At 38.8% G+C, this 23,007-nt stretch overlaps 1 protein-coding gene across 1 annotated transcript in view; it reads right to left on the bottom strand.

Annotated features, from left to right (window-relative positions):
* Nucleotides 1-1,103: 1,103 nt before the first annotated feature.
* The window catches only part of PRORP (protein only RNase P catalytic subunit), a 39,502-nt gene continuing 17,598 nt past the window's right edge, over nt 1,104-23,007 (bottom strand). The window contains exons 6-8 of the mRNA XM_059849902.1: nt 4,022-4,170; nt 3,202-3,397; nt 1,104-1,495 (exon numbers count right to left, since the gene is read on the bottom strand). Coding sequence (XP_059705885.1) covers nt 1,367-1,495; nt 3,202-3,397; nt 4,022-4,170 — 474 coding nt within the window. The 3' untranslated portion in view covers nt 1,104-1,366. The remainder of the gene's footprint in view (nt 1,496-3,201; nt 3,398-4,021; nt 4,171-23,007) is intronic.

Below are 23,007 nucleotides of genomic sequence, written 5' to 3'. Positions count from 1 at the left end.
GAGAAAAGTAGATTCAATCCCTCTGCTTTTCCTGCTGGACTCCATAGGAGTTGTCATGTTTTTTCAGGAAAAGGGTGTGTGGTGAACACTACCAACAATATGATGAATTTAAAGCCAAGCTTTTATGTTACCTTAAGAGGCACCCAGCTCCTCTACACTTTCTGCACAGTGTGAAGGACACTTCTGATGACTGTATGCAAATCACACCCGCTGGTTTACAAACTCATACCAGAGGTAGAACATGTATCAGGACTGTCCTGGAAAAAAAATAGCAGGGAACATGCTGGTATGCTGAGTCCGGAGGGAGCTTGTCATGGGGCCTGCAAGAACTCAGAACTGTGAGTTCTATACAAAAAGATCTTAATGTTTCTTCTCCGTTTCAAACAGAGGATTTTTGTATGAGACAGATGTGACAAGCCCAGGATATTTCATCTGAGATTTATGTGGCATTTCTACGTTTTGGGGGGGAGAAAGGTTTGCACTAATGTTGTGAGTGCAATAAACAAACACATTTACCACACACACACTTACAAATAACTCAGAACAGTTTTACTGTGATTTATACTATTTGTTTCCTTTATAACCTGGGACAGATTTTATAGAAATGTACAAGAATGAATTTTGTCCTATTATTGTCTTTAAGAATTTCTAGCTATCCATTTATCCATTCTCATTTTAAAAATCCATGCATTTCCATCAGCAAACTATTGCAGTAATGCCAAATCCTGTCAGAAATGGCAAATTTAAGAGTGTGGAAGAGCCACAGAAAAAAGCCACATTCCACTGGTTCCTTCCTTATTCTTCCAAACAAATGATTGCTATATGTTCCTCTAACCAATCTGTTGCATTCTGTGTGATCAAACAAATTCTAATTTGAGTGAGGAAGTCTTAGTTCTGTGTGTGTCTGGTGAATGGTAAATGCACCATTGTCCCCCTTAGCTCCACTGAATAGAGGTAGACATTGTGCAACACTCATGCAAGCTCAGCACCACAAACTCTGAAGGTACTTTGCAAGTCGTGCTTGATTTCTTCAATGTACAGTTTATTTCAATGTAGATGAAAAGCTTGAGAATAAATAAAAGATAAAAATGCCCAAACTCTAATTCCAAGAGAAAAAGGCAAGTTTTAATTCAAATCACAAAAAATGCCTGTAAAAATGGAAATAATGGACATAATTCACCCCCACTGGACCACCGCTGATGTTAAGAGATGTATGCAGGAATGATTTTGTCAAAAGCAGTCACTCAGTTTTCTTTAGTAACACACCTCATAACTGCCCTGCTGAATTCTCCTAGCCAGCAACAGTTTAAAAAAAAAAAAAAAAAAAAAAAAAAGGCAGCTTCAGCTTATCCAGTTACATTCCTCATCATTTCTGGTGAATGCAGAGCCATTTTCTTGGTACTTGATATGAGTATTTTTCCTCAAAAACATCTTTATAGGGAATATGCCATGTATCACCTGTAGTCTGTACCACACAGTCGTAACGGAAAGCAGGCTGTTGGGAATAACAGAGAGAAAACATTTTAGACTTTGTACAAAGTATTACTAAAATATCAGAGTTACAGCTAGTTAGTTACAACCTCCAATGCTTACGTTAGAAGTCTCCACAGTTTTATCTCTTAACAATTCTCATTTTATTTTCCTATACAAAACAAATTCTGAATTTCAGTACTGAAGGAAAAACTAAACTATCTTCTAGTATTTTGTGGTCTAGGTGTCATTATAAATTCTGTCTTCAATCTGCACTAGATAATAATGATTTCAGGATAATGCACTCAATTACTAGAAATGACAAAATGATTGTTGTTCTGTTCAGTTAAATGAAATCACATGGGAATTACTCAGGATGTGGAGTTTATAGGCTTGAATGTAGGATTTAATGACATTACTGACATCTTGTATTTGTTCTCCCAGTGTCTCTCTTTATAGAGCTGACTTGCTCTGTCCCAAGGAGAAGTAAGAAAAGGAGATTTAAGAAAAGGGTTTATCACTAACACTTTCAGAAGCATCTGGTTGAACAAATATAATAAACAATCTTTCAGGTCTATTATGTTGCAGGTACACTAATTCAACATATATAAGACAAATACAAAAGAAACATTACTGGTTGGTAATTATGGTTCCCAGGACATACTATCACTCTATATGTATAGTCTTGGAAGTCTGCTTTACTTTGGTAGCTTCCAGAAAAACTTAGAAGACAGCTATGACTAGGAATATCAATCCCAAATCACTTGTATAGGAATTAAGATGTGAAAATTAGTAGTCCCTTTGTACAAGAGAAAGAAACAGCTAAAGCTTGTGGTAGCTTTAGCTCAGGTGACCCACCATTCATTATTTGGCTCTATAAGAAGTAATGTATGTATGGCAACAAAGAATGAAAGGCTCTCATTCTTACAAACTGGTATCTCTGTTTGTAATCATGAATGTTATTTTACAGTTTTAACCAGCAAAGAAAGAAAATGAATCTGCATAGGTGCAGTAATCCTTTAAGCAGGCAATAACAATACAGACAGAGCAGATAACAAAAGAACGGCATATAGAATGTCACATGATGGATTTTTCCCTAGAAAAACCTTAACAGCTGCATTCCTGTTAATGTACTGTTCACAAGGATACATATCTCCTAGACAATAAGAGTAGTATTCTGCCATAACATGACATTACTGCAGTTTCTGTAGCTGAATACTAACTATAAACCTGACTGTTATGGGCTTTCCCTCATGAAACTTTACACCTATGTCAGGTTACTATTATAGTGAATACTGAAATACCTGTATTTTTCAGCTTCTTTAAAATAAAGATGAAAGAAACTCTATTGTAAAATTGGAAGTATGATATTTTATAATAGTGCTGCAGAGAAGAATAGGGGTTTCAAAGTTTAAAATAAATTAAAACATTGGCACTCAGGGTTTACTGAGGCCAGTAATGGTTACAGAGTTTCCAGTACTGGGAATATTTGTATACATAAACTTTTATTTACATTTACATTTTAAACATTTAGGTAGCATTTCTTGGCTCTCTTATAGTTTTCTGGTTTGTGGCATGCTTTGTGAATCCAGTGGATTTTCAGTTATCATGAGCGCACTGGTTCAAATCCATTTCTTAGGCTTCAACAAGATATTTTGTCTTCCAGTTTGAAATAATCTATCTTCAATGAGTAAGTTCTGTGTGTTTTCTGACTGCAGTGGGAAAACTTACCAAAAAATTTATACCCCTTCCTTCTGCAGAAGGGAAGAACACTATCTGGTGCCCGCGCTGCCACTTGCGGAACAGGTGACGTGTCAGACTGTCGGAGAGACAAGCCTTGTGGTCCCGCAGGAAGTCTCTGCTAACAAACCTGCAATGCTTGCCTGAGCGGAGAGTGGCGTATAACAAGAAGGGATCATCTTCAGAGCTTCACAAAACAAATGGAAAGGACAGACGTCATTCACAAGGCAGTAAGTGTCTGCAGGAAGTGATTCAAATGCTGATCAAGATTTATTCATCAGCAACACTGAAAATTCCCACCACTACTCTAGTTCCCTGTAAAATAAAAAATTGTTTACCACAGGGCACCAAAAGCTCGAGCGCAATAAAAATTAATCAAGTGCTACTTAGAGCACTTTTTTCCTCTTCTCACAATCTGATAATAGAACAATATAATCTCCTGCCACGAAGTTTAACAATACTGTGCTATGTAGAACAAAACTGCTAAAACTCCACAGTGTACCCCCACACAGCAGCAGACCACAACTCTACACTGATGCCACCCGAAATGCTGTAGTTCAGGACACTATGCTCTTGGCAGTGATTTTCTCAGTCATAAATCATAATAAACCACACAGCTGTTGATATGATTCTAAGTGATGAAAGTCTCCCCAAAGCAACTTTTTATGTACTTTTGAAGCAAGTGTAGCAAGGGATGTGTTTCTTTCAAAGGCACAGATAGAGATACTAGTAATGGTACTAAAAGCTAGAGCAAAATGCACTTAAATCAGGTGTTGGTCTCTATTATATTGAGCCATTTTCTTCAACTTACATATTTTCAGCAAAGAAGAAGTCTGCCTTACTCTGCATCTCCTTCATAATTTCTCTTTTCCAGTTTGAAGAGTTTGTCAGCATATGTTTGCGACCCAGCACAAGCAACCGGGCATTCTCTTTTGCCAGGCGGTTGACAGCATCAAACAGCTGCAGAAAACAAAGCAAACCCAAAGATTTTCTTAGCTGTAAAAACAGAGTGACATGGAATACTTTCATGTGTGTCTCACCTAAAGGGACTTCTAGACTACTCTCATTCATACCATTCTTAACTGCAATGCAAATTAAGCAGAAAACTATTTTAATTCCCTAATCACAAATTTAAAAAGACACAACAAACCAGTTCATTGAAGGAAGATGCTCTCAACCACACAGAAAATACAGTGCTTTTATACTCCAGCTCTTGCAGTTCAAATGACATGAAGGACCTCGGGCAGAGTTGTATGTCAGAAGTTCCAAGTCAGCCGAGGGAAGTGAATCACGCTGGATTTAAGCGATACCCAGTGTGATCAGGGAGCACCGGGAGCCCTGAGCACATGGCCTCTCCAGCCCCACCTGCTGGAGCTGGAGACCTCCACGGCCCGCGCTGCCCTGTGGGGAGGCGGCGAGCAACACGACATGGAAATCCGTGACCTCGGGACTAAGGCTTTATGAAAACCACATCCAGATTAGCCGCCCGCTTGTGAACCAACATACCGGTGGTAAATTCACTTCAGAGAGACTTTTCAGCAGCCTCTCAGGACTGTGCCTCTTCTGCAACAAGTGCTTATCAGGACAGGCCCTTGTGCCTGGGACTTTCCCTCCCTGCTTCACCCAGACTGAGCTCAGGGAGGGCAAAGGTTCTGGCTTTCAGCATCCAGGTTATTGCCGTGGACTGCTCACAAAACAATGGCATTTCAGTTTGATCCAGAAAGACAGAAGAATTGTTTCTTGAGAGTCATGCATCTTTCATATTTGAAAGACAAGGACAGTATGCTCAATGACCAGGGAAAGGTATTTCCTAATTTTTACCTGCATTTGCTACCACTATTTGCCAATATATAATCTCCTGATCATTCTTTAATCCTTCCTGCTTTTCTAGCTACTTCCCTCTTCCTTGTTACTTTTTCTCCCTTTATTACCTTCAATTGCCCTTCTCCTTCTCTTGCTCTTTACCCTCCTTTCCTCCTATTTGTGATCCTTCTCATTTTTGGTAAAATTTGCTTTTGATTCAGGGGCTAGAAAGAATTATTCATGCAACTTTTGTGTGCCATTTTACAATATATTTAGTTTCATCTACCTGCAAGTACCAAGAGAAAAGGGTGGCCCTACTAAAGTCTTCTCTCAAGCTGCACAATCTCACTACTTCTCTTGTGTCAGATCCATATCACAGCTACACACGAGCTCACTGGTCCAACAAAAGACTTTTGTAAGGCTGAGCAGCAACCCAACAGATAGACTTCAGTCAGAGGTTCAATGACTGACGGGAACACATCACTGGAGGTGGTGAGGACAGGAAGTGTGGGACTGCCTTTGACAGGAAAGGACCTGCAGATGGCTCAAATGAAATATGCCATGAATCTGGATCTGAGATCTGGGAGAGGAAGCCGGAAGATTTTCTACATTAATTTTAACTGTTGAGCTGTAAGCTGCTGTAGTCAATATTGATTCTGAGGGACTAAAGGCTCTGTTTTCATACAGATACAGGACCTCGGTGCTAATGAAAAGCACAAACACCTAACAGTACCTATTGGAACTGACTTCCTGCTTCCAGGAGATCACACTGGATATTGGCTACACATGGGTACAATCTACTCTTCCCTGGTTGAAACAAACAAAATATAATGTGAGCAGGAAAAGGCCGAATGCAATAACTTCTCATGCACTGAACTAGTCCTGCGAATAGCTGGATTCAAATACCAAAGGAGAATTAAGTTGGTTAATCAGTGTTCATTAAAGCTAATTAAACTTAGGAATGTAGCTACTGCATCCACATTTCTGTACATTTTCATGTAGAGAAATCAACAGTGAAGAAATAATAACAATGGCTAACTTTAGCAAACCCTTACAAATTCTCAATGAAAATATTTTTTCTTTTTGCCTAATGTTTTGCTACAGTAAGGGAATGAACAAAAAAAATCACGTGAAAAAAAAAAAAAAGTTAAAAAACAGCAGCTCCAGATAGACTGGTCAATAGTAGCTATTCCCAAGTATTCTTGGATTCAGCTCCTGTAGGTCTTTCTTTCTGGAAGCTGTAACTAGTGGGAATTTGTTCCTGTTAGTCATGTGGACTTTCTTGTCCTACATATTATTAGCATATGAGGTTTTCTAGTGTGAAGTGCTTCTGGGAGAAAATTGAGAGGTTGGTATAAATTAGCTACAACAGTGGAAAAACTCAAAGGCTTAAAATGTAGTGAAATTAAAAGGAGTCAGCACTTTAAAATGTTGAAACTCTTGCTTACATAACAACCCTTTGTCCCTCCTCTATTTAACACAGAGATTAACCTTACTTCCACCACTAAAATACAGAAGATAGAAATTATTTTTGTTTTCGTAAGATAAAGATAATTTTGTTCTGCACACCCCCCTTACCTGACACAACTTCACTAAAGAGCCTTTTCTCTCACTTTAGGCTTGGGCACTTAATGGGGATGGTCTACAAGGAGTCACAGAACTTACATGGGGGGTTTCCTAAGTGTGCCTACTCCCACTCCTGGCTGCTTCTCAAGAAAGGAAGATGTGAGACACAGTAACACTTGTTTCAGTCACAGAGGAAAGTAACTGAACGTAATGGTGTTAATACAAAACCAGCAGTAGTGATCTCTCATTTAAAAAGTCAAGGGTATTTTATTAATCTAGTATTTCCAGTAGTTGCATGAGTGTGTAATGGAGCACAAGGAAGACAGATTAATTACTCTAACTCATACAAGGAACTATGAGCACAGCAGGATACAGCTTTCCTAAGACTTCACTGCCAGTCCCTTTCTGATCACTAGATCATGCTGTGCCATGTGTCCCCAGTTTCAAAGCTTAGCTTGAGGTAGCTTTCTCATTAGGTACTACTGGTAGATTCCCACTTGTGAAATGGGAAATCCCTATACACTGCTGCTGGGAGGCACACCACTCAGTGATTCAGCAAAAGGTGACTCACCCTTATACACACAGAGCATGAAGAAGTAACCACCAAAAATATTTAAATCACATTTTTTATGAATAAATCATGTTTGACATTGCTTAAACATTTGGGTTCACTAACTGCCATTTAAAAGCAAAACTCACCTACAGGTTATCTGCTAATAAGAGGAACAAACTGCTCTATTACTGCTCTTTTCACCTATTGCTAGTGCTGCCTCCCACCCAACCAAAGCAGTGAAACTGCAGAAGAAACCCCAACACAGACCACAGGTTCAGAGCTGCCATTGCTGTACTGTCCGGCAGGGCTGAGCATGATCATTGTCTCCAAAGTTTAGCCAGCAACTGGAGCCAGTCAAAAGAGGTGATTGTCCCACTTCACTTTTCACTGGTGTGGCCTCACCTTGAGTCCTGGGTACAGTTTTGGCTGCCACAATATTGAAAAGACAGTAAGCTGTTAGAGAGCATCCAAAGGAGAGCAATGAAGATGGTGGGCTGGAGGTGAAGCTATATGAGCAGCACAGAGGTCATTTGGTCTGTTCAGCCTGGAGGAGACTGAGGAGAGAACTCACTGCAGTTACAACTTCCTTGGCTGGAGGTGGGGGAAAGTGGAAGGGCAGGCACTGATCTCTTTGGTGACCAGTGATAGCACCCAAGGGAATGGCCTGAAACTGGGTAAGGGGAGGTTTAGACTGGACATTGGGAAAAGCTTCTTCACCCAGAGGGTGGTTGAGCACTGGAGCTCCCCAGGGAAGTGGTCATAGTACCAAGCCTGACAGAGTTCAAAAAGCAATTGGGCAACACTGTCAGGGACATGGTGCAATTCTTGGGGTGTCTTGCACAGGGCCAGGAGTTGAGACTTTGATGATCCTTGTAGGTCCCTTCCAACTCAGGGCATTCTATGATGCTATGAATGAATTCTTGTCACGAGTACATTTATTTGACTTAAGAGTTTCACCATTTTTGGTTACCTTTTTCCATACTGTAGATCAAGAAAATAAGCTCAATAAAAACCTCTTTACTTCAGTCCCACATACAGGAGAGACAAACAATGAGAAGCCAGAGATTTTTGCCACAGCCAGTTACTCAAGGAAGGTATGTGTGCTGCTTGCAAGAAAGGCTGGTAATTTCACCAAACCACATTCAAGATCATTACCACAGCACCAAATACAAATGCTTCTTATATTCTCTACATTATTATTGATGACACAGTGTAAATTAGTCTCAAGTCCTCTTAACTCAAATACAGGGGCAGTATACACGTTTCTCCATTTCTCTGGAGTTTATCTGTTCCTGATTAACACAGGCGTAGCTACTTCAAAGGGAAAGCAGTGATGGATGAATAAGTAACAGTCACTAAGATTAATCAACCTGGTTTACTTTCTGTTCTTTAGACAATCAGCAGGTGACTCTTGGGAATTATCCCTTACAACACCAAGGATCTCTGCAATACTGCAGAAATAATATTGCTGGGAATATTTGTATCCTGTGTTACAGTAAGACTATTGAAATTGATGTAACACATCATCATGCAAAACTCTACCAGTGACAGCTCTTCACACATCTGTGATGGCTATCACACAATGTTTAACGTGTTTTAACCTGTCTGCATTGACTCGGCACCTGGAATTGACTTATCCTCTCTTGACACATTCACTAGAGATATGTCTTAACTCCTTATCACAATTCATTAAAATTTGCAGTTCACTTTTAGATGTTAGCTTTTACTCTTAACAGTCAACACTATTATTCAAAGGCAGATTATTGGTTGAGCAGGAAAACTGTCGGAACTCAGGACATCCCTCTGGGAGTCCGGAGTTTCCTGGGACCCTTGCCAGGGGGCTCAGAGACCCTGGCACACAGGCCAGAACACCAGTGGGTTCGATTACGAACCACGGAGCAAATTGTCACCTTTATAGAAAGAGATAAAAGCCACAATAGTGTAAATAGTGTAAGAATAAAATAATTACAGAGTGTAAATGTAGGTTTTAGGATTTTTGGTATAGGGGTTTCTGGGGACAAGATGGAGGGATTTGGGCGTGTCTAGCCTTTCTTCTTCTTCTTCTCTACCTTCATCCTGTCTAGTGATGTTGGCACTTTTAGATTGGTCTAGAGTAGAAACCCACTGTCTAATATAGAGGATAGGTATTGGAAAATAACTGTAAATATTGTACACATAGTTTGTAGTATATAAAGATAACACTGCCCTGGGGGTGGGGGAGTGCCTCTGACTGTCCTGCTGAACCGATCTCGGTTGGACAGGGAGAAAGAATTTTATAGATAAGATGCAATAAACAACCTTGAGACCGAAGAAATGAAGAGCCCTGACTCCTTCTTCAAGCACCGGGCTGGGAAAAGAAACTTTCGAACTTTTCTCGGGGTCACTCTGACCAGCTAGAGAGAGAGATCCCGACAGAAAACTAAACCACAGAAGCAGATTCCCAAATTGATTTAATATAGATTGAGGATGGTACAGTAGCCTCAGTTTGCTCAGATGAGACAATACCTAAATACAGCTGTGCTACTTGCAGAGTAAGCCTGTATTCAGAGACTGAAGATGCTTTTGCAGCCAGGTCCAAACTGACTGGTACCAAGTGTGTACCCAGACACCTGATGCTCCTGCACAATCCAGTGCTCCCACTGCCTGGAGGACTTGGCTCAATTGTAACACTGGCTGAATGTAAGCACATTACTTTCAGGTCAAAACTGACTAGAGCAATACCCATGGACTGTGACCAAACTAATGAACCATCTTGAATCCTGAGTAGTGGGAAGAATGAAGCAGAGTAACTGTAAATATATTCAGATCAGATACAGAAGCATTAGCACAATTTATATTTTTCTGTATTCATGATGCCCTGGCTGTTATGCCAGTTATGGGGATATCTTTAATTACAACTCCATTTGAATTCAACTGAAGATGCAATCTGCTCAAGACAAACCCTGAAACAATTCTGAATGTAGGAGGAACATGTTTGTAAATAGTCTCTGACACTCCATTCTGCTATATTATAAACTGTAGGTAAAGTTTCCAATTTCAAACAATCTTGAAGAGCCACCCCTCTCTTTTATTCTACCGATGAGCTCAGAGAACACCACAATACAAACCAAAATTGTGCAAATCAATCTCAGATTTGGTAGGAGTATTATTATTTTCTCCTGTGCAAATAGGGCACGACAGGTGCCTATCCTTCCCAGCAGAGCCATATAAGAAAAAAAGTGCTTTGAAATAGGTATTTTCTATCTAATTACAGTCATATCCTGCTCTGTCTTATTCCCTAAAGGCACAAGTAATCTGATGGACAGTGAAGCAGTATTTCCTACAAGAATTAACAGAATCACAGTGGGATGCATGCAGAGAGTAAAGACATATACACACAATTTAAACATGGAATTTAAGTGTGTGTATGACATGATGGATGGGGAGGTAGGCGGGGGATCATCAGGTGGAAGAGCCATTAGCTTTCTGGAAGCTGGTGTTTTAGAAAGGATGTCATCTTTAAAAGATCTCAGCCACTTTGTCAGACATTACACCTGAGAAACCTTTTAGTGTCAACATTCATGATCAAACTTTTTGAATGTCTCTGCTTTTGAAAGGTAATATTTTTATCATGATGATATACAGATGAATGAAGTTCATCCACAAATAAAAAAATGAAAAATGGGTAGTGACAATAGTTACCATGCTATTAAATGAACAATGCAAAGAGCTCTAGAAATTATTACTAAAAAAGATATGGACATTTGAAGGAATTTCTGAATTTCATAGTATAAGTTGCAAAAGAGAAGAACTGGCAAATTGTTCTGACTCTTACAATTCAAGAAATACACAGACAAACAAATATTCTTCAAATATTGTCTAACTGCATTTTTGGAAGTTGAACACTGTAAGTTACTTCAGTGCCAGTCAAGTTTCTAAATTCAAAAGTTTTGTTAAGCAACTATAATACATTTTTCTTTCCCAATCACTTACTAAAAAATGTAATGTTGATTCAAATGTACAAGCAGACCCTTTGATGTTGTGTCAGCAGTTATGAAGTAGGAATAATGATGGAAGAGAAGGGGTGAATCTGAAATCCAAAGGAACATTCTTCTGGGTAGCAAGTGGGAAATGTCCAATTCACCATTAACTATAGCCAAGTACTAACAACTAACTTTTTCTACTTTAATTAAAACTTAACATGTTCTGTTGCAGTTGTGGGCTGGCAGTAAAGCCTTTTTGTTCATGAATTTGAATTTTCTGAACGTCTTCCTTTCTAGAATCATGTAAAAGGACAAAGGACAAAAAAAATTTGTCTTTTTATGATCTTCTCTGAGATGTTTTTTCTCCATAGCTTATATCACGGTACACTTTTATCTCTCCTCTTCATCATCTTCTTTCTTGTAAAAAAGAATAAATACCAAGGCCTTGACAATGCATAAGGGGCAGCTTATGTCTGGTTTTTATCCAGACATCTCCTGAGAAACTACTATTTTGTACCAAAACCTGAAGATTTACAAAACATTAAAAAGTCTCAACCCTCCACACCAAGAAGAGGAGTTAGATGATACGGCCTATCTGTGATTATACAAAAGTAGGAAAAGAAACATGTAAAACCTGAAAGTGTTCCCTTTGCATTTCCACATATCAATACTATCCTTTGTTCCCATCCTTGAATTCTTTCTGCTTGCACTGCTGTTTCTTTAACAGTATTTTCTTACTGATTACTACACATTGCTTCATTGCACCAATATTACACATACATCATCTTTATATTCTTGAGGAAGAAAGTCAAATAAAAATGAAAAGGTATGAGGTTTTACTTGTTCTTGCATAAGATTCAGATGTGAAACTTCACCTGTCAGAGCCACTGACTGTAAATGGAGTAATTTTCCCAACTGAAGCCCCAGCTTCAGGGGTCTGCCTTCTTTCACTGGAAATCCAGTCTTTGCAATTACATTGATACTCCTGCTTTTCTACTATGATCAGAGATACAAATTATACAAAGACTTTACGGAAATAAGGGAGTTTCTCCTACCATGTTTCATTTTTTTCATTTTAGAAACAATGTAAAAATGTAATCATCAGAAATGAACTAGAAACAATGTAGCTACTTCAAAGGGGCATTTGAGAGCCCAATGGAGCTGTGCCAGTCTTAAGATTTTCAGCGTGGGTCAGAAGCTATATTTAAGTACTGAAAATCCAAAATGTGAGCAGGATCTCTGGGTGGTGGTGGCAGCAGTGGCAACGGGATGTTGTGAAAATGAAAGCACAAGCTTGACTGATCCTTTCCATAGATAGGAAATAGGTCGGGGCAGGACTGAAATCGGCTTTGTCAGACTGAAACTGACAGTTTAAAAGGTACTAACACTTCAGCTCTCACCACTGTCCTATGCAGATGTCTGTACAGCGTGACTGACCTTGTCTGATGCTATGTGTTTTCCCCAGGTCCCAAAGTCCCAGACAGTACTTTTGTCCTTTGAGGAAAGGTCCTGCAGCAGCTGGGGACATCACTGTTACAGCAGGTATAGAAATGATGCTGTTATGGTATATTAAACCTATGCTTCTGCAGAGACATCCCACATTTTAATAAACTTGACAGTTCCAGAAACACTTTAACATAAAGACTATTTCTAAGCTCACAGACATCCAGACAGAATGACATGATAACCAAGGAAACATCAGTAAACTGACAACCTGCAGTTGAAAAATGCACCAGAGTACAACATGCAGCAAATATTTATAACACAATTTTCACACTGTATTTCTGCTGTTTCTCAGTAGTACTATTTTCCAGCTGCCTGCTATAGATTATTATACAGAGGTTACCTTCAAAACTTTTATACACCTTCAATTGTTTCAATAAGAACCTTTGCAGCTCTTAACACATAAATACATTAACAAACACTACCAAAATGAGTGGTGATTTCTCTGTGAAGGTCAGAAAGAGGAAAATTTTGTTTAATATGAAAAAGAACATATAAAATGTTCTTCTTCAACACTACAAAAATCAGCAGAAGCAAACTAAAGCACAAAGGTCTGAGATGGAGGAGCAGCTGTGTGGTCAGAGTCAGACCTATCTGCCCTAGGCCAACCATGAAACCAAAGCTTTCAGCAAGGAGGAACCTAGGAGGGAACCTGTTTATTGCTAAGAGCATAACTGGTATTTACCAGATTGGAAAAAGCTGAGGGGACTTTCACATCCATCAGCACACCTTGTACTGTAAGTACCACGAGGCAGAAGTGCAACTGTCCCAGTTGGATCAAGGCTTACCCTGGCAAGAAACTCACTGTTCCTACAAAACCAACAAAAATCTGATGCAGTGAAATGCAGCTGATGTAAAATGTGGGTCAGCATTATTTACCTTACACAGCCATTAGTTTTGATCATTGCAGACTGATGCCATTTTACTACTAGTAACACTGCCAGTAGTGTCCATGGCTGGACATCCTAGGTAGTGAAAGTCTGAAAGCCCATCATGATAGCTAAAGTCTACAAGATCTAATTTTTGTACTTTGATGCTTTTCATGTAAGTATATTGGTAGCAGTCTGCAATACTCAATAGCTAGACACTGGGCAGGCCACTGTTTTATCTGAAGTATTTTTCTTCAACTTTAAAGATACAGCAATTTGACAAATAGATTATACTGTCAGCTTCTACAAATTAATTATAGATGATATTTGGCATTTGTCTAAAGGCTTGGCCTCCTGGGAACAACCAGTTATTTGAAAAACTTTGTATACTTAGCCATTTTTTATCCATTGTCAAGAGAAACAAGTTTGAGAATATGAAAATATGACCACCAGAAAGGCTTGGGCAACAGAAGCCAAGTAAGAACCACTCCCAAGCCCCAGCCCTACTTCGTAAAAGGATCTATTTTCTAAAGTAACTTTTAGCTTGGGGACTCAGAATTACAGTTTCCAGGTATCTATACGACTACATCAGCCAGCACTTTTGATGAACTATATTGCACCTTGCCCTCTTTTGTCCCTTTCCATGGAAAAGATGCAGATACCCAGCTAGCAACTCTGGAGCATCCAGGACTGAACATCAGTGCTCGAGTTCCAAACAGAACTATAATTTCAGAAGTGTTTTGTTTACCAAATTTATCAGATAGCAAATGGTTAAAATTGTGTTTTATTACTGGTTATGTTAACTAGGCTGGTAGACTAAATAGGCTTGTGGAAATGAGAGTGGGTGGGATGACAAAAAAGAAATCCCTAACCTATAGCATTCAAATCTCTGAAAGCCCATTTGGGAATGCCCATTCAATGGAAAGTTAAGAGATTTCACTCTTAAAGGCATGATATGCAGATACATACACATAAACTAGAAGTGAAAATGTCAAAACCCTCCAATTCTTTAAGACACTTCCTCTCACTATTGAGATGTATGGCCATTCCACACAAACTGATTTACAGAGCACAGTGCAGTGTTTTACAGGGACATGGAGTACGTGACTTCTGATGATGAAAGCAGTGCAGTGACATTAATGATGGATGAGCCCAGGGTAACTACTCCTCACAAGGAGCACGGTAAATCACCATCAAATCAACCTCATTAAGACTGTCTGGTTCTCTCTATGATTACTTGCAACCCTCTTACTACTACTTCATTTTATTTATTCAAATGTGTGGCAATTTAGGGCTGTGGTAGAAGAAAACTCCTATCAATCAATCAATCAATCAATCAGTAGTACAGGCAGTATTCAAGAAATAGGTAGTCCAATGTTCTTTTCTTAAGCTTGCATTGAGTGTAGAAGCTCAAACTCCAAAGAACCACAGCTTTAACAAACACCTGCATCATACTTTACTTTTTTTTTCTAGTGTACAGTGTAAGCACTATCTAGTTTACCAAAGCATCACACAACTGGGAAATAAAAAAGGAGAGAAGGCACCAGCAAGGTTGATATTACCACACTGGTATACCATGTAAGTCAGGAGCAACTTCTGAATGACAACTACTTCAGAACCTGTGGAACTGAACAGGCTTTTAGCTGCTGTTAAGAGAGCTTATGGCACACACTGTACACAGCTTACTCAGCCATGTCAACTGGACTCCTTAAAAGCTCAAGAGTCAAAAATTCAAAATATTAGAGGTAGAAGAAATATCACTGCAGACTCACTGCTTCCTTTTTGTTGAGCATAGAAGCGAGCAGGTAAGTGGATAAATGCTGGACAATAAGGAAAGGCATAAGCATCACTAATACTTTCTGATTTATCTAAAAGGTATATTAACCATGTGAAAGGAGCACAGGTTCAGTTTTAACAGTCATTACAGGAAGCATTGTGCAAGGATAGGACAACACAGCAGCTGGAAATGGTAGAAACTATTCAGAAAAAATAGAAGAACGAATTAGTTCTTCATTAAACTGGTTGGAAATAGAGTACCTAATGTTTACATAATTTTGACAACTGCTTTAGCTTTTGAATCACTATAATTCAATGCATACTTCCAGCTAGAACTGTGAAAAGAACTATTCAGATCATTAAAGAACTGACCAGTGAATAATAAATCAGGAAGAAACAGCATCACAAGCTAGCACCTCTGGGTGAAAAGGAAAAATCAGTAGATGCATGTGAAGATTAGTAGTAAATATGTAAAATATTTGAAATAGAGAATTTCTCATTAGGAAAAAAGTTTCCTAACAATGATATGGGGCAAATAGTCACAATGCCAGAGATAAACCATTCAAAGTGATTTTAAAATGTCATTTTGGGGAATCATATTTAGAAATAATTACAGAATAGAAGATTTCAATGTTTATGGAGATCTACAGAAAAACGAGAACACCAACACAAATTATGCTTTATAAGGTTGTTTCTTCATCTAATGGTTTGCAAGTACTAATTTTTAAGATCTTGAGTTAGGCATTTTTCTTGAGGGATGGGAGTGAAGATTTCTATTGTATAACAGTTACTTTCCTGAGAACTTGAAGAACAGCAGCAGCAAAGGTAGACATAGTTATCTTATTATGTCCTTGGTACTGGTGCTCTTACTGCACTCCTGTTCCTCACATGATACCAAGCAACAAAATTGTTTCAAGTCTCAGAATGTACAATGCCAGCTTAATGGCACCGTCCTGGTAGCAGTCCTCAGAGAAGTGACAGATATCTGAATGAGATGTCCTCTTTATATTAACACAAGTGAACATATTAGTTTAATCTAATTTGATCTTATTTAAATTAACACCACACATAAAGGCAAAAGTCTGATTAGCATGGGGACTATTTTATTTCGAGCCTTAGGTTTTTTGCCTTGCCTCATTTCCCCTCCCTTATTTAGAAGAACTGCACAATGTACCCTTAAACAAAGTAAAAAGTAGCATAGGGCTAGCCTCTTCCCTTTTATGTCTGTATCTGATGTACAAAATCAATACCAGCAAAAGGTGAGGTTTGCATTAAGAAGTGTTTGATACAGAATGTCACCTTTTAATGGGCAACAGTATTTTGAGTAAGAAGAGTTCTTACCATTTTTCATAAGTTCAGTTTGAAACAGGAATTCTTGTCAATTGGTTTTAAGCAAGAATACTGCCAGCATGATTGTCATCCTCAGAATGGAATTTTAATTCTAGTGAAAACAGTCTCCCAGATTCAAATAGGAGTTCCTATTTCCATGTTTCAGACAACACAAAACAATCAGTTTATGAAGAGATTTAGATTAAAAGCTGTTTACAATTGTACTTGATTTTCTATGAGTCTAGATTAACAAAAATAAAATAACTTCAGTTTTAAACTTCATTGCAGGTTATAATAATTTAATAATCTCAATTTAATTATATTTACTTATACATAAATGTCTCTCCTAATCCTGCTTTACAAATAGAATACAACTAGAGAAAAAAAAACAAATGTAGCTTAACGGATTGTTGGATCATTAAACATGATGTCAATATGTGGAGATCCCTAGCAATAACATACTGTTTAAAAAACTAGGTTTTCATAGCTTCATTTATTAATCCAAATGGATTTAGGCTTTTGTTAGATTGTACCTTTTTGCATTCAGATAACACAACTTTCAAATATGTTTTCTTTCCTACTTTTACTAGAAATAGTTTATTAAATGTGAAAGCCAAGCGTGAACCAAAATTGGTTGCTTTTCAAATATATAAATAAATCCAGGTGTACATGAATGAACACAATCATTGTCCTGAGGATTACCTATGCTGCTTTTAAGATGACAGTGAAACCAGCACTTCTCACATCCAGATCAAATATTTGTTCCTTCAGAGGACTGGACTATAGTAACCCAGCCTTCACATTTTCTGGCCTGCTTCCCATAGCCTCTCACTACTAAGGAGACTTTTCATATGAAAATCACTTCTAAAGAAGCAGTTCAGTTCCCCAGAGACCAGGTTTCCAATTTGGAGGCCCAGCACACCTCTTACTGCCACACTGGTAACAATTCATGATTATGTGAAGCAGTTGAGCTGCCCAAAGAAAACCTCCATCTTCTAGGTTTCTAAGGGACAAAGTGAACACAGCAAGATAGAACCTCATCCAGTTCAGAAGACAAGTGCATTTGACTTTATCACCTAGATTTTAGACTTCTCTACAACATACACCAACCTGTTTGCTACAGTTACTAAGTTCACTGGGACATGAATCATCAAGGCAAGTTCACTCTGCCCTGCTGAATTTCAAGCTTATATTCCTAGTGATTAGAAGAATCTTATTATGAAAGATGTGATGCAAAGGTAGGAGTGGTGCTTGGGTGCTCCTGTACTTACATTAACTTTTGATTTGCTATTATCACCAAATACAAAGGTAAAAATCATAAACACCAGATGGAAACCAATAGAAATAATTAATTTAACCACATGGGCTTTTATTAATTTTTTAGCCAGAAACAAAGCCTGCAAATAATAATGGGAGGTGACAACAAGAAGAATCTGACTCTGAGAGAAAGTAACAGGAAGAACCTGTCAAATTGCCTGATAGTCAGATTTCTTTAACTTGATCAATTTCTGCTGCTCTATTCTCACCAGGAAACGCAAAACTAGAGTGGAAACCTCTGAAAAGAAAAATAATTGTTTACAGCCAACTGATGAGCCATTTACTCAGGGAATCCTGTCAGCTTCCCCTCCCCCATTTCACAATGTAGTGAATTTAAAAGTTTTGAGAAAGTTTGCCCTGTATTCACAAGTCTGACCTTGCGTTTCCCTTCTTAAGTTGTCCCAGCTACCTCCTACTCTCCTGTCCCAGTGCTGCAGAAGCAGTGAGGGACATTGGAGCACACTGATATGGGAAGAGCCAGACTTGGTGGTTCAAGGTGTGTAGGAAACACAGGCGTTTCCTGGGTGGAAGCATCCATGCCAACCAGTTGTAGGAGCACTTCTGGAACCTCTGACACATTGATGTCCAATACATCTGCACTTACAGTCTACAGGTATACAAAGCTGAATATATTAAATGCTCTCTTATTTCTCTTTTAGCCACAATCAGGAACTGCCAGGTTTCCAAAGAGCTGCAGGGAGAGGAGAACTTGCAGGCCAGGCCTTCCCTCTAGGTTTCACTGGCAACTGAGTCTATCTCCTTCAGCTCTCCTGGGATGTTTAACAGCCTTGTTCTTCTGCAGCTGGTGACCACAATTCTTGAGCTTGAGCTATGCTATTTTAGGATGGCCCCAACATAGAAAGAGAGGGGACAGATTTCAGCAGATTAGTATTGATCTCTGAGATGTGTCTTCAGGGGAGAACTGAGTTCTTCTGCTGGGAACTCAGCAGGAACTCACCAAGGAACCCCCAGAAATTAACTGATGAGATATGGATGCAATGCTGAATATTTCACTCATGAATCTCTAACACTAAAAATAGGGGAAGTTTCAAGAATACCCCTTACTGCTTGACCTTCTTTCTCTTCTAAGATCATGGTACACGGACAGTGAAGGTGATTTTCAATGAAAATACCAAAAATCTCCATCTTTACAGTTTGTGCAGTACTTACAGGAAATGAAAGTACAGGTCTAAAGAATGAAACACATGTTGCAAAGATAAAAATCTCTTCAATCTTGAGCAACAGGCCAAATGTTTTGTTATCATGGAAATGCAAACTTGAACCACCATTAGAAGACAGCGGGAAAAAAAAGAGATGGAAAAGGCTGAGAGCAAATGAACAAACACGTCTGACTGCTTTGTTGAGTGGTAAGACAAGAGGTGGTCGGAGGCAGAATTGATGAACTGTCACAGTATGACAAATAAGACCTCTGTTGGATGTATTGATTCTGAACAGAGAATGACTCATGGATCTACTTCATTCTTGCTTCATTTACAGACAGTAAAGTACTTGAACAAATCACAGATGCTGCCAAAGGAGTCAGAAAAGAAAAAAATTCTTTCCCATGGATGAGTTTTTGGGGTCAAATTTATTAATAACTGCTTGTTATGTAGGACAGCTCATGGAGTGGAGCTAATGTTTTGTACAAAGTATCACTGTCTCAACAACTGTACAGATGATTTTTTTTGCGTATTGCACGGTTAAGTCTGACTTGAAGACTCCAAAGATTCCCCCATGAAAACCTGAGCATACTAGTATGTGTACTTGTCAACTATACTTGTACGCACAGGAGCTGATTTTTCTGTGTGTCTCATGGCCTAAAAAATGGTTTAGTTACTGGAACTCGGGAGAGAAAGTTGTATTCACTACTTTTCTCAAACACTACAAGCTCCAATATGTTGTTTGCTCTCCTTGTTTCATCACAGAGGATTTATAGGCATTACACAGGGATTTCAAAGAAGCAAAATTATGTTTCAAAATTGATTTGAGTTATTAAGATAGATGCCCTGTTTTTATTTTTTTTCTTCATTTTAAAAGAGAACTCTTTTGAAGAGTTCTGGTTTTCTTGTCTTAATAATTGTCTTTATATTTGGAAAACAAGCCTTGCAAATTGAAACAGTACATACCAAAGCAATGGGTCTGAGCTGAATTCACGAAGTGTAATTCATCAAGGTTCTTTAATTCTGTGGCCAAAGTTGGTTTTTTTTTCAAAAATTTAACTGGATCATTCACCATTTTCCTGTAGACTACTATCCTATATCCTATTTTTCTCCCTTACCTTGATAAAACTTTTTTTCCACTACCAGCTTTCCTTTCAGGACTGCGACCTCTCTCTATCCACTCTTTTCTCTACTGCTAATGTAGCCAGGAGTCCAGCAATAACTATACAGAACTACTAGAATAACTAAAATTATAATGTCAGTTTTAAACCTTGAATCTTTCTGTTAAATATAATTTTAGACCTTTAACATACAGAAAAAGAAAATGCAGTAATATGATTACACACAAGTATCATTACTGCAAAATTCTTAGTCCCTTCCCCAGTTCAGATGGCAATCTCCACTCAACAAGCCTGCTGCTCTTTCCCAGGAAGAGACAAGAGACAGATGCAAAACGTGAGGTGTCCCCTGCACCTGCCACAGAGCACTCCCAATTACAGCAGCCACAGCTTGGCTTTTTGTGACAGCCTGTGAGAGGTGCACAGGGGCAGGTCTGGTGGCTTTCCTGGCAGGAGCTGACTGCTGCTTCAGGCCAGAGATGTGGTATGCTGGCTGCTGCCAGCAGACTGGGATGGGATGGGAAGGAACAGCAAGGATCTGGCTTCCTCAGCTATTCTACAGGCCTAATGCAATTTATATGAGAATTACAAAAACTCATGTAGTCCATTTATAGAAGTGCTGATTAAGTTTAGGAGGAACCACTTTGAATTATCTGCCAAGAGCAAAAGCTATTCCTTTCTGCATTGTCAGCCTTGAGTAACTCAGTCTGGAACTATTTTACCAATCGTTTAGATGTCTGAGTTTAATATAGAGATTAGAGAGGGTAAAGTTAGGGCAGAGCTGACCCCAACTGCCAAACTGCTTGAAGAAGGGAATAGTGAGTTAGCTTTGATCCAACACACATTTGAAATATATATTCAGTTACTTCTAACACCACATGGGTACAGCTAAAAAAAAGGACCTGGCTGCATATGTAATTTACAACATACCAAACTCATTGTAAATTAAGAATAGCAAAACACTCTTCAGACTGTTTTTGCAGATCATGCTCTCTCACCTCCCACCCTGGTCCTCCACACTCAGGGGTAGCTGAAGAACAGCAAAGTGTCTTCCCTCCCCTTCTGCAACCCAAGAGCAGTCTCTAGAGCCTAGCTATCCCGCTTGCACTGGGATTCCCTCTCATTTCAAAGGAATACTTCTGCAGAAAATTGTCATAATAGGAAAACATCCATTTAAGAACTATGTAACAGTTTGTTTAGTAGGAGAAATGGACAGTTAGTGTTTGGAAATTCCCTCTCTTGACCTTTACAAGGTGAAAGGTGAGAGCACTACAGAGAGTACCAAATGTGATTGTGTTGGGTAAGGATTTATGTAATTAGATACATCTGGAGGAAAGGATTAACTACACGTCATGACACAGCCTGAATCAACTTTGCTTAGTTAAATTGCCAGGAAATCTGTTTATAAGTCACATGTTTGCAGTACTGTGACTGACTCAGTCAGGCAAAACCCATCAGGTACAGTCTTATAGCAGCAGATGACAAGGCTGAACTATTTTAGACTTTAGGGAGGTTTGGCATTTTTTTCTATTGATTATATAGCAAAAATAATTTCCATTCTACAGTATCTTTTAAAAAGGAGTCAACTTTAATGTCTACTTTAATGTGCTACAGTAAGGAAGCAAAGGGTTGAAAGGAGGTGCTGTCTGGTGTTGCAGTTTTACAGTCACTATGTGTGCAGTGCCTTCAAATCAAATGGGCTCACCATTCCCTTGCCCTCAAAAATATTTAAAAAAGAAATTAAAAAAAAAAAAATCTTTTTTCCCATCTTCATGCTGCCTCCTTTTTTTTTTTTTTTTTTCAGGAACTGAGTAATTGATGCAGCCACATCATAATTTCTACCAGGAAACAGACCGAGAATAAAACCCACCTGGACAAAAGGGGCATTTGGGGATTATATTTACAAACCAAGAGTGTCATAAATCAGAGAAACTGCTACAGGATGTTCCAGCACATGTGTCAAGTCAATAATATTCATGATGATTTGCTAAGTGCTGGCTATGAGGACTGAAGTTGCCTGGGAAGTCACATATCTAGCTTTCTAGAATGTCAGAACACTTTGGGAATTAAATGAGTAAAAATTTTGCCTTCAACTTTTGCTTTTTTTCTGTCCCCTCTTATCCCTCAAGGTACCTGTGCCTTGCCACACAACCCAGCCACTCCCCAAGATGCCTAAGACATGGAATTACCAATGTTAGGCTGTTTGAAACAGAGAGGAAAATTTCATCAATGTATTCTTATTCTAATCATATGACTAAGAGTTAGCTAGAGTCTTGGTCTTCAGCAGAACAGCTGCAGTTCTGGAAGTTAAGTCATGAAGTTACACAGCACTTTTTATTAAATGTAAATTAAGACCAGAATGCATTTAAATTACCATGTTTTTGTCACATAAATTTTAGGCTTCTCTTGTGTTTTACAACACCCTTTATTTGCCATTCTCTCTAAATCCCATAAGGGACAGGTTCCAAAGAAACTAATAATTTGCAAATAGTAACACTTAGGAGTGTGTTAGAAATGCAGCAACAATCTCATTTTCTCTTTCAACCATGCTGCATACTAACTACATACTCTAACAGAAAAGTTTATAAAACAATATCCTGACTGGGTCTAACAGATGCAGTAATCAACCCTTGAAAAGGACACAGACTGATCCATACCTGGAGACTCAAAATAACTTAGCTTTTTGACAAGTTATATAATTAGCTCTTGACAGGCTGGACAGCTTTAACATAGGTCCTCAGAAACACTGCTCATTTACTACCTCTCTAGTCAGGCAGAAGTCACAGCATACCTCTCTTCAAAATGGGACTGTCATGCTACCCTAGACAGCCAGCTTGACCT

The sequence above is a fragment of the Haemorhous mexicanus genome, chromosome 6 (genome assembly GCF_027477595.1).
Source record: "Haemorhous mexicanus isolate bHaeMex1 chromosome 6, bHaeMex1.pri, whole genome shotgun sequence".
NCBI classification, from domain to species: domain Eukaryota; kingdom Metazoa; phylum Chordata; class Aves; order Passeriformes; family Fringillidae; genus Haemorhous; species Haemorhous mexicanus.
Note: the sequence above shows the minus strand (reverse complement) of the source record. Positions and strands in the feature narration are given on the sequence as shown.